We start from the raw sequence: 13,424 nt of genomic DNA on the forward strand, positions 1-13,424 counted from the left end.
AGGAATATATATCATCATTGTTAAGGGAACTGTGTTGAGGAATATATATCATCATTGTTAAGGGAACTGTGTTGAGGAATATATATCATCATTGTTAAGGGAACTGTGTTGAGGAATATATATCATCATTGTTAAGGGAACTGTGTTGAGGAATATATATCATCATTGTTAAGGGAACTGTCTTAAGGAATATATATACAGTTGAAGTCGGAGGTTTACATACACCTTAGCCAACTACATTTAAACTTAGTTTTTCACCATTCTTGACATTTAATCAAAGTAAAAATTCCCTGTCTTAGGTCAGTTAGGATCACCACCTTATTTCAAGAATATGGAATGTCAGAATAATAGTAGAGAGAATGATTCATTTAAAATTTAATTTATTTCATTACATTCCGAGTGGGTCAGAAGTTTACAGACACTCAATTAGTATTTGGTAGCATTGCCATTAAATTGTTTAACTTGGGTCAAACGTTTCGGGTAGCCTTCCACAAGCTTAATAAGTTGGGTGAATTTTGGCCCATTCCTCCTGACTGAGCTGGTTTAACGGAGTCATGTTTGTAGGCCTCCTTGCTCATACAAGCTTTTTCAGTTATGCCCACAAATCTTCTATAGGATTGAGGTCATGGTTTTGTGATGGCCACTCCAATGCCTTGACTTTGTTGTCCTTAAGCCATTTTACCACAATTTTGGAAGTATGCTTGGGGTCATTGTCCATTTGGAAGACCCATTTGTGACCAAGCTTTAACTTCCTGACTGATGTCTTGAGATGTTGCTTCAATATATCCACATCATTTTCCTCCCTCATGAAACCATCCATTTTGTGAAGTGCACCAGTCCCTCCTGCAGCAAAGTACCCGACAACATGATGCTGCCACCCACATGCTTCACGGTTGGGATGGTGTTTGTTGGCTTGCAAGCCTCCCCCTTTTCCTCCAAACATAACAATAGTCGTTATGGCCAAACAGTTCTATTTTTGTTTCACCAGACCAGAGGACATTTCTCCAAAAAGTACAATCTTTGTCCCCATGTGCAGTTGCAAACCGTAGTCTGGCTTTTTTATTGTGGTTTTGGAGCAGTGGCCTCTTCCTTGCTGAGCGACCTATCAGGTTATATCGATATAGGACTCGTTTTACTGTGGATAGAGATACTTTTGTACCTGTTTTCTCCAGCATCTTCACAAGGTCCTTTGCTATTGTTCTGGGATTGATTTGTACTTTTCGCACCAAAGAACCTTCATCTCTAGGAGACAGAATGCATCTAATTCCTGAGCGGAACGACGGCTGCGTGGTCCCATGGTGTTTATACTTGCGTACTATTGTTTGTACAGATGAACGTGGTACCTTCAGGCGTTTGGAAATTGCTCCCAAGGAAAAGGTCTTGGTTGATTTCTTTTGATTTGTCCATGATGTCAAGCAAAGAGGCACTGAGTTTGAAGGTAGGTCTTGAAATACATCTACAGATACACCTCCGATTGACTCAAATGATGTCAATTAGCCTATCAGAAGCTTCTAAAACCATGACATAATTTTCTGGAATTTTCCAAGCTGTCTAAGGGACAGTCAACTTAGTGTATTTAAACTTCTGACCCACTGGAATTGTGATACAGTGAATTATAAGTGAAATAATCTGTCTGTAAACAATTGTATATCATCAGTGTTACAGGAACTATGTGACATGGAACTGATGTGGACCTCCTTAGAAAGCCCCATGATGTAAAAGTCTGTTTCATATCTGGGTGAACAGGTGTAATTGTGTCTCATGCTCAGTCGTGCTTCTGCTGAGCATACACACATACACACTCTCTCTCTCTCTCTCTCTCTCTTTCTCGACGCCAATGTCAACGGAGAAAACATCTAGTGTAGGTCTTCTGCTTAGGAGAGAACAGAGTGCTGCTTGTCTCCTGCTCTGCTCCCTGTCATCATTCGAGGATCTGTTAGGAGTTACTGGTTCTGATGGCTGAGCTGGTTAGAGCTTGGATGGTGCTTGTAACACCAAGAGGTTGTGGGTTTAATTCCAGCACAGATCACTTCTAATGAACAGCTTAATATTAAGTCCATTTGGATTACTTATCATTCATCAGTTCAGACTTTGAATGTGCCTGGAACCCCTTTAGAGCCGTACAGCTGAGTTATTGGTGTCTACACAGATATTTATACCGGAGCCTCAGAGACAATGTAGAATAAAAACCTTCAGCAACCACGGCAACATGGCTCAGCAACCATCTCAACTATCAGTTTTTCATCCAAACAACTAAACAGGGACAACAATGGCATGACGTTAGTCAATGACCTGATCAACTAAACATAATCACAGAATAATTAGAACACAAAAATGGGTGGGTGGGGCTGCCACTCCTTATGATCTGTTTATCCCCATCTGAGCCACAGAGTGGCGTTGGAGTGGTTATTTCTCAGTAAATATCAATCAAAGTGGGACAAACCGTGTGAGTGGCGGGGAGAGCCCAGATGTAAGCCATTAGAGCATGAAGACATTTCACAGTTGACTTGGTCCAGAGTGGCGGTATTAATGAATCTGTTAGCTAGCTTGGGACTGGGAGGCCCCTGACCAACCCTGGTCTGGCCTTTGGAGGAGAGGGTAACAGATAGCCCCACAGAGAACTACTGGACTGGACCTTTACCTTCAACTGTCAAGGGAGAACACACACACACAGCACCACACAGCCTCCCGCTGTCCACATCTCAGTCAATACCCCTTCCCCCTCTCTCTGTCTCCTTACTTTCCTCAGACTTTCTGCTTGCTCAATTCCTTAAGTCGTTAACTTGTGTCCACTTATCCCCTCTCTCCCTCCCTCCATCTCCCCCTCTCTCTTTCCCTCTCTCTCTCTCCCGCTGTGGTTTCTGTCACTTGTTCACAGACGAGTGACCATTACATCACTATGACCTAAATGTGTCACATCCCTCCCTCCCTCCCTCCCTCTCCTCCTTCTCTCAATATTCCATGGTGTCTTTCTTCAGATTTCTCCAAAACATATCTTTCTCGTTGACCCCTGTCCAGTGAAGGTAGAAAACTTTAGTTTTCCAGGGTGCACACTGACCCAGACTATGGTGTAGTGTCCATGTCCCTGTAGTGTGTGTGAGTGTGAGTGTGAGAGAGTGTGAGAGAGTGTGAGAGTGAGAGTGAGAGAGAGAGAGAGAGAGAGAGAGAGAGAGAGAGAGAGAGAGAGAGAGAGAGAGAGAGAGACACAGTGTGTGTGTGTTCCTTTCCTCCTCTGTGCTAACATTCTGGGTCAAGTGGGGCTTGTTGAAGCAGTAGTTGAGCTCTTGGTCTGACAAGCTGTCTCTTATTCCCCTGAGTTCTGCTCCCTTCCTGCTTCTCTAGTTAAAACACCACCAACACAGAGACCACAACACAAAGCCCTCATCTCCTACTTATGCTCCCAGACATAAACACCTATTCATTTATGTAGGATATTGCTGACACAGTCTCATAAAACATTTGCCCATCATCAACCCCCCCGCCCCCCCACAACACACACACACCCCACATGGCCATTGTCTGTCCCTGCCCTCCTTCCCCTGTCCTCTCAGTCAAGCTGGGCCAGTGATCAGAGTGATGGCAGCAGTTCCATCTCATATTGATCCAGAATGTTAGTGACACAAGAGACAGAAGAACTGACAGGAGAGGAGACAGGAGAACTGACAGGAGAGGAGAACTGACAGGACAAGAGACAGGAGAACTGACAGGACAGGAGACATGAGAACTGACAGGACAGGAGAACTGACAGGACAAGAGACAGGAGAACTGACAGGACAAGAGACAGGAGAACTGACAGGACAAGAGACAGGAGAACTGACAGAACAGGAGAACTGACAGGACAAGAGACAGGAGAACTGACAGGACAAGAGACAGGAGAACTGACAGGACAAGAGACAGGAGAACTGACAGAACAGAATAACTGACAGGACAGGAGAACTGACAGGACAGAATAACTGACAGGACAAGAGACAGGAGAACTGACAGGACAGAATAACTGACAGGACAGGAGAACTGACAGGACAGAATAACTGACAGGACAAGAGACAGGAGAACTGACAGGACAGAATAACTGACAGGACAAGAGACAGGAGAACTGACAGGACAGGAGACAGGAGAACTGACAGGACAGGAGAACTGACAGGACAAGAGACAGGAGAACTGACAGAACAGGAGACAGGAGAACTGACAGAACAGGAGACCGGAGAACTGACAGGACAAGAGACAGGAGTACTGACAGGACAGGGGTCAGGACAACTGACAGGAGGGGGACAGGAGAACTGACAGGAGGGGGAACAGGAGAACTGATGGGAGGGGGGACAAGAGAACTGACAGGACAGGGGTCAGGACAACTGACAGGAGGGGGGACAGGACAACTGACAGGAGGGGGGACAGGAGAACTGATGGGAGGGGGGACAGGAGAACTGACAGGACAGGGGTCAGGACAACTGACAGGAGAGTGGACAGGAGAACTGACAGAATAGGGGTCAGGACAACTGACAGGAGAGTGGACAGGACAACTGACAGGAGAGTGGACAGGAGAACTGACAGAATAGGGGTCAGGACAACTGACAGGAGAGTGGACAGGACAACTGACAGGAAGGGGGACAGGAGAACTGACAGGACAGGGGTCAGGACAACTGACAGGAGGGGGGACAGGAGAACTGACAGGAGGGGGGACAGGAGAACTGATGGGAGGGGGGACAGGAGAACTGACAGGACAGGGGTCAGGACAACTGACAGGAGAGTGAATAGGAAAACTGACAGGAAGGTTGGACAGGAGAACTGACAGGACAGGGGGACAGGAGAACTGACAGGACAGGGGTCAGGACAACTGACAGGAGAGTGAATAGGAAAACTGACAGGAAGGTTGGACAGGAGAACTGACAGGAAGGTTGGACAGGAGAACTGACAGGACAGGGGGACAGGAGAACTGACAGGACAGGGGGACAGGAGAACTGACAGGACAGGGGGACAGGAGAACTGACAGGACAGGGGTCAGGACAACTGACAGGAGAGTGAATAGGAAAACTGACAGGAAGGGGGCAGGAGAACTGACAGGAAGAGCGACAGGAGGCTAAAACTTTAGATATTGTTACATTTTGTTGGTCCTTTGACATTTTAGTGTATGTGTTTTACGTTTTAAAAGTATACCAGACTTGTTGAACTCACCAAAGCAAGCTGATCTGTTTTGATTGGGCTCATATCCCTCTTCACAGATGCACCCACCCACCGGCACCATCCATTCACCTTCTGCGTTGCAGTGCATGCGAGGGGCGGAGCCTCCCTGTGCTTGGCTGTGGGGAACACAAGTCCCAGACACAGGGACCAGGGCGGTAGGCTCCGCCCCTGAGGGTGTGGCCGGATAGGAAGCAAGATAGCGATTGGTTGCTGGACAGCGGCGGTAGAAGATGGACACACCCATGAGAGAGACACATGCGCCGCTGTCGACGATGGCCAGAACGAATCTGAAACAGGGTTCAAGGGTCATAACATGTTAACTTATTATCAGGCTTGAACTGCACTGTTGGTTAAGGGCTTGTAAGAAAGCATTTCACAGTAAGGTCTACACTTGTTGTATTCGGCGCATGTGATAAATAAAGTTTCATTTGATTTGAAGGACCACTAGATAGGTGACAGTATGGGTTTAGGTGAGTTAGTTAGTTACCATACACTGCTGCCTACAAAGTGGCAAAGGACTATTTGTCACAAGTGATGAGCATGGTTTGAATATGGACATTTTCATGAATTTGTTTCAAATGTTCTCGTACAGTACCCATTGCGTGTGAGCGGCGCAAAGCTGCGGGTCTTGATGTTGACCCGACGGTAGCGGTCTGGTTGGTACTGGTGAGGCAGGCTGGGCTCCACCTTGGTGAAACTCTTATCTGCTGCTATGGTGTCAACCTTCACCCAGCCCTCCCTCGTGTCCTTCTCTCCACTGGACGCCTGGACAGGGATGGGAAAGGGGGATGGGGAGGAAGATAGGGGGGAGAGGGTGATGAGAGAGAGGGATCATGTATTACATTTCATTGTGGAAATTAAAATGTGAGGGATTGGGGAGAAGGATACGATAAAGGGCATGATAAAGGGTTGATTAAAGTATTTAAGAGTATGCAACAGTCATTGAGTCAAATATAAACAGTCGCGGACCAGTGACAGTCTGTGTTTTAATCTAATCTAATTCTCGCCAGTTTCAGGATAACCATGCTAACTTCCCCCAGAGACTCAGACTCCTGGCCTTCTTGCTGCTCCCCACTCTACATTCCTCCACACTTCACTCATCAGCCTCTTATTTGAATTTTTAAACAGTATCTAACTTTCCCCAAGGAGAAATGTATTCATTCACAAATACTGCATCCTTCCCTCTGCACACGACACGCGGACGCAACAAGAGCTCAGCACCCTGTCGACTCGGCAAAACAGCTCTGTAACTGCTCTCCTACAAAGCACTGATGTGAGATGAGAAATGTAGTTTATTTAATGAGATTGAGGGGGATGAGAATGAGAGGAATGTTATGGCATCATTGTTTCCTTGCTTTTGGAACACACTTTGGAACATGCAGAACTACATATTACTAAAATGGGATTTTGGGAAATGTAGTCTTTATGCTCTACGTCTTGACAGATGTTTTTAGAAACTATAAATACCATGGGAAGAGACCATTTGTCTTGGCTTAAAATGGCTTAAACTGTTTAGTATTAATCAAAAATGTATTAGTTTCACTTCAAGTAAAAAGGTTTGACAACATTGCCATATACAATTCAAGTCAGTTTTGATGTCCCAATACCTTGGCATCAGGTTCATGAACTGACATATAAAACAACAATTGACACAAAGATTTGTTAATTTCATTGTAAGCCATTATATAAAATACTTTCTACAAAAATAACGCTCAATATATGGGGCATTGGACAGTCAGCCTTGTGTAGACACGAGGAAACACAATCCATAGAACATATTTTCTGATACTGTACATCAGTGGTTCGCTTCTGGAGACAGGTCCAGGAATGGCTGTTCTGTCACAACTACAACTACAACCTTATCAATATGGATAATGTAGCTAGTGTGACCATACTGTCAGTGTTAAGCAAGCTATCTATCTTTATTAATGGCAATGTCAACATATCAATGCCAGCTATCTTTATTAATGGCAACGTCAGCTTATCAATGCTAGCTATCTTTATTAATGGCAACGTCAGCTTATAAATGCTAGCTATCTTTATTAATGGCAATGTTAGCTTATCAATGCTAGCTATCTTCATTAATGGCAACGTCAGCTTATTAATGCTATCTATCTTTATTAATGGAAACATCAGCTTATCAAGCCAGCTATCTTTATTAATGCAATGTCAGCTTATCAATGCTAGCTATCTTTTTTAATGGCAACGTCAGCTTATCAATGCTAGCTGTCTTTATTAATGGCAACGTCAGCTTATCAATGCTAGCTATCTTCATTAATGGCAAAGTCAGATTATCAATGCTATCTATCTTTATTTATGGCAACGTCAGCATATCAAGCCAGCTATTTTGATTAATAGCAACGTCAGCTTATCAATGAAATCTATCTTTATTAATGGAAACATCAGCTTATCAATGCTAGCTATCTTTATTAATGGCAACGTCAGCTTATCAATGCCAGCTATCTTTATTAATGGCAACGTCAGCTTATCAAGCCAGCTATCTATATTAATGCAATGTCAGCTTATCAATGCCAGCTATCTTTATTATTGGCATCGTCAGCTTATCAAGCCAGCTATCTTTATTAATGGCAACGTTAGCTTATCAATGCTAGCTATCTTTATTAATGGCAACGTCAGCTTATCAATGCAATCTATCTTTATTAATGGCAATGTCAACTTATCAATGCCAGCAATCTTTATTAATGGCAATGTCAGCTTATAAATGCTATCTATCTTTATTAATAGCAATGTCAACTTATAAATGCTAGCTATCTTTATTAATGGCAACGTCAGCTTATCAATGCTACCTATCTTTATTAATGGCAACGTCAGCTTATAAATGCTAGCTATCTTTATTAATGGCAACGTCAGCTTATCAATGCTATCTATCTTTATAAATGGCAATGTCAACTTATCAATGCCAGCTATCTTTATTAATGGCAACATCAGGTTATCAATGCTAGCTTTCTTTATTAATGGCAACGTCAGCTTATAAATGCTAGCTATCTCTATTAATGCCAACGTCAGCTTATAAATGCTATCTATCTTTATTAATGGCAACGTCAGCTTATAAATGCTAGCTATCTTTATTAATGGCAACATCAGCTTAAAAATGCTATCTATCTTTATTAATGGCAATGTCAACATATCAATGCCATCTATCTTTATTAATGGCAATGTCAGCTTATCAATGCTAGCTATCTTTATTAATGGCAACGTCAGCTTATCAATGCTAGCTAACTTTATTAATGGCAATGTCAGTTTGTCAAGCCAGCTATCTTTATTAATGCAACGTCAGCTAATCAATGCTAGCTATCTTTATTAATGGCAAAATCAGGTTATCAATGCTAGATGTCCTTATTAATGGCAACGTCAGCTTATCAATGCTAGCTATCTTCATTAATGGCAACGTCAGCTTATCAATGCTATCTATCTTCATTAATGGCAACGTCAGCTTATTAATGCTATCTATCTTTATTAATGGAAACATCAGCTTATCAAGCCAGCTATCTTTATTAATGCAATGTCAGCTTATCAATGCTAGCTATCTTTTTTAATGGCAACGTCAGCTTATCAATGCTAGCTATCTTTATTAATGGCAACGTCAGCTTATAAATGCTAGCTATCTTTATTAATGGCAACGTCAGCTTATCAATGCTATCTATCTTTATAAATGGCAATGTCAACTTATCAATGCCAGCTATCTTTATTAATGGCAACATCAGGTTATCAATGCTAGCTTTCTTTATTAATGGCAACGTCAGTTTATCAATGCTAGCTATCTTTATTTATGGAAACATCAGCTTATCAATGCTAGCTATATTTATTAATGGCAATGTCAGTTTATCAAGCCAGCTATCTTTATTAATTGCAACATCAGCTTATCAATGAAATCTATCTTTATTAATGGCAACGTCAGCTTGTCAAGCCAGCTATCTTTACTAATGGCAACGTCAGCTTATAAATGCTAGCTATCTTTACTAATGGCAACGTCAGCTTATAAATGCTAGCTATCTTTATTAATGGCAACGTCAGCTTATCAATGCTATCTATCTTTATAAATGGCAAAGTCAACTTATCAATGCCAGCTATCTTTATTAATGGCAACATCAGGTTATCAATGCTAGCTTTCTTTATTAATGGCAACGTCAGTTTATCAATGCTAACTATCTTTATTAATAGCAACGTGAGCTTATCAATGAAATCTATCTTTATTAATGGAAACATCAGCTTATCAATGCTAGCTATCTTTATTAATGGCAACGCCAGCTTATAAATGCCAGCTATCTTTATTAATGGCAACGTCAGCTTATCAAGCCAGCTATCTTTATTAATGCAATGTCAGCTTATCAATGCCAGCTATCTTTATCATTGGCAACGTCAGCTAATCAAGCCAGCTATCTTTATTAATGGCAACGTTAGTTTATCAATGCAAGCTATCTTTATTAATGGCAACGTCTGCTTATAAATGCCATCTATCTTTATTAATGGCAACGTCAGCTTATCAATGCTAGCTAACTTTATTATTGGCAACGTCAGTTTGTCAAGCCAGCTATCTTTATTAATGCAACGTAAGCTTATCAAGCCAGCTATCTTTATTAATGGCAACATCAGCTTATCAAGCCAGCTATCTTTATTAATGCAATGTCAGCTTATCAATGCCAGCTATCTTTATCATTGGCAACGTCAGCTTACCAAGCCAGCTATCTTTATTATTGGCAACGTTAGCTTATCAATGCAAGCTATCTTTATTAATGGCAACGTCAGCCTAATAAATGCTAGCTATCTTTATTAATGGCAACGTCAGCTTATAAATGCCATCTATCTTTATTAATGGCAACGTCAGCTTATCAATGCTAGCTAACTTTATTAATGGCAACGTCAGTTTGTCAAGCCAGCTATCTTTATTAATGCAACGTCAGCTTATCAATGCTAGCTATATCTATTAATGGCAAAATCAGCTTATCAATGCTAGCTGTCTTTATTAATGGCAACGTCAGCTTATCAATGCTAGCTGTCTTTATTAATGGCAACGTCAGCTTATCAATGCTAGCTATCTTCATTAATGGCAACGTCAGCTTATTAATGCTATCTATCTTTATTAATGGAAACATTAGCTTATCAAGCCAGCTATCTTTATTAATGCAGTGTCAGCTTATAAATGCTAGCTATCTCTATTAATGCCAACGTCAGCTTATAAATGCTAGCTATCTTTATTAATGGCAACGTCAGCTTATAAATGCTAGCTATCTTTATTAATGGCAACATCAGCTTATAAATGCTATCTATCTTTATTAATGGCAACATCAGTTTATAAATGCTATCTATCTTTATTAATGGCAATGTCAACATATCAATGCCAGCTATCTTTATTAATGGCAACGTCAGCTTATCAATGCTAGCTATCTTTATTAATGGCAACGTCAGCTTATAAATGCTAGCTATCTTTATTAATAGCAATGTTAGCTTATCAATGCTAGCTATCTTTATTAATGGCAATGTCAGCTTATCAATGCTAGCTATCTTTATTAATGGCAACGTCAGCTTATCAATGCTAGCTAACTTTATTAATGGCAACGCCAGTTTGTCAAGCCAGCTATCTTTATTAATGCAACGTCAGCTTATCAATGCTAGCTATCTTTATTAATGGAAAAATCAGGTTATCAATTCTAGCTGTCTTTATTGATGGCAACGTCAGCTTATCAATGCTAGCTATCTTCATTAATGGCAACGTCAGCTTATCAATGCTATCTATCTTCATTAATGGAAACATCAGCTTATCAAGCCAGCTATCTTTATTCATGCAATGTCAGCTTATCAATGCTAGCTATCATTTTTAATGGCAACGTCAGCTTATCAATGCTAGCTGTCTTTATTAATGGCAACGCCAGTTTATAAATGCTAGCTATCTTTATTAATGGAAACATCAGCTTATTAATGCTAGCTAACTTTATTAATAGCAACGTGAGCTTATCAATGAAATCTATCTTTATTAATGGAAACATCAGCTTATCAATGCTAGCTATCTTTATTAATGGCAACGTCAGCTATCAATGCCAGCTATCTTTATTAATGGCAACATCAGCTTATCAAGCCAGCTATCTTTATTAATGCAATGTCAGCTTATCAATGCCAGCTATCTTTATCATTGGCAACGTCAGCTTATCAAGCCAGCTATCTTTATTAATGGCAACGTTAGCTTATCAATGCAAGCTATCTTTATTAATGGCAACGTCAGCCTAATAAATGCTAGCTATCTTTATTAATGGAAACATTAGCTTATCAAGCCAGCTATCTTTATTAATGGCAACGTCATCTTATAAATGCCTCTATCTTTATTAATGGCAACGTCAGCTTATCAAGCCAGCTATCTTTATTAATGCAATGTCAGCTTATCAATATCAGCTATCTTTATCATTGGCAACATCAGCTTATCAAGCCAGCTATCTTTATTAATGCAATGTCAGCTTATCAATGTCAGCTATCTTTATCATTGGCAACATCAGCTTATCAAGCCAGCTATCTCTATTAATGGCAAAATCAGCTTATCAAGCCAGCTATCTTTATTAATGCAATGTCAGCTTATCAATGTCAGCTATCTTTATCATTGGCAACATCAGTTTATCAAGCCAGCTATCTCTATTAATGGCAAAATCAGCTTATCAATGCTAGCTGTCTTTATTAATGGAAACATCAGCTTATCAATGCTAGCTGTCTTTATTAATGGCAACGTCAGTTTATCAATGCTAGCTATCTTTATTAATGGAAACATCAGCTTATCAATGCTAGCTATCTTTATTAATGGCAACATCAGTTTATCAAGCCAGCTATCTTTATTAATTGCAACATCAGCTTATCAAGCCAGCTATCTTTATTAATGGCAACGTCAGCTTGTCAAGCCAGCTATCTTTACTAATGGCAACGTCAGCTTATCAAGCCAGCTATCTTTATTAATAGCAACGTGAGCTTATCAATGAAATCTATCTTTATTAATGGAAACATCAGCTTATCAATGCTAGCTATCTTTATTAATGGCAACGTCAGCTTATAAATGCCAGCTATCTTTATTAATGGCAACGTCAGCTTATCAAGCCAGCTATCTTTATTAATGCAATGTCAGCTTATCAATGCCAGCTATCTTCATCATTGGCAACGTAAGCTTATCAAGCCAGCTATCTTTATTAATGGCAACGTTAGCTTATCAATGCAAGCTATCTTTATTAATGGCAAGGTCAGCCTAATAAATGCTAGCTATCTTTCTTAATGGCAACGTCAGCTTATCAATGCTATCTATCTTTATTAATGGCAACGTCAGATTATCAAGCCAGCTATTTTTATTAATAGCAACGTCATCTTATCAATGAAATCTATCTTTATTAATGGAAACATCAGCTTATCAATGCTAGCTATCTTTATTAATGGCAACGTCAGCTTATCAATGCCAGCTATCTTTATTAATGGCAACATCAGCTTATCAATGCTAGCTATCTTTATTAATGGCAACGTCAGCTTATCAATGCCAGCTATCTATATTAATGCAATGTCAGCTTATCAATGCCAGCTATCTTTATTATTGGCAACGTCAAATTATCAAGCCAGCTATCTTTATTAATGGCAACGTTAGCTTATCAATGCTAGCTATCTTTATTAATGGCAACGCCAGCTTATCAATGCAATCTATCTTTATTAATGGCAATGTCAACTTATCAATGCCAGCTATCTTTATTAATGGCAACGTCAGCTTATCAATGCTATCTATCTTTATAAATGGCAATGTCAACTTATCAATGCCAGCTATCTTTATTAATGGCAACATCAGCTTATAAATGCTATCTATCTTTATTAATGGCAACGTCAGCTTATAAATGCTAGCTATCTTTATTAATGGCAACGTCAGCTTATCAATGCTAGCTGTCTTTATTAATGGCAACGTCAGCTTATCAATGCTAGCTATCTTCATTAATGGCAACGTCAGCTTATTAATGCTATCTATCTTTATTAATGGAAACATTAGCTTATCAAGCCAGCTATCTTTATTAATGCAGTGTCAGCTTATAAATGCTAGCTATCTCTATTAATGCCAACGTCAGCTTATAAATGCTAGCTATCTTTATTAATGGCAACGTCAGCTTATAAATGCTAGCTATCTTTATTAATGGCAACATCAGCTTATAAATGCTATCTATCTTTATTAATGGCAACATCAGTTTATAAATGCTATCTATCTTTATTAATGGCAATGTCAA

At 40.2% G+C, this 13,424-nt stretch overlaps 1 protein-coding gene across 1 annotated transcript in view; it reads right to left on the reverse strand.

Annotated features, from left to right (window-relative positions):
- Window positions 1–13,424, reverse strand: part of LOC135520619 (ephrin type-B receptor 5-like) — a 100,864-nt gene that overhangs the window by 21,025 nt on the left and 66,415 nt on the right. Inside the window, exons 4-5 of the mRNA XM_064946303.1 lie at window positions 5,774–5,943; window positions 5,170–5,465 (exon numbers count right to left, since the gene is read on the reverse strand). Of these exons, the coding sequence (XP_064802375.1) occupies window positions 5,170–5,465; window positions 5,774–5,943 (466 nt within the window). The remainder of the gene's footprint in view (window positions 1–5,169; window positions 5,466–5,773; window positions 5,944–13,424) is intronic.

Source organism: Oncorhynchus masou, chromosome 29 (genome assembly GCF_036934945.1).
Source record: "Oncorhynchus masou masou isolate Uvic2021 chromosome 29, UVic_Omas_1.1, whole genome shotgun sequence".
NCBI classification, from domain to species: Eukaryota; Metazoa; Chordata; class Actinopteri; order Salmoniformes; family Salmonidae; genus Oncorhynchus; species Oncorhynchus masou.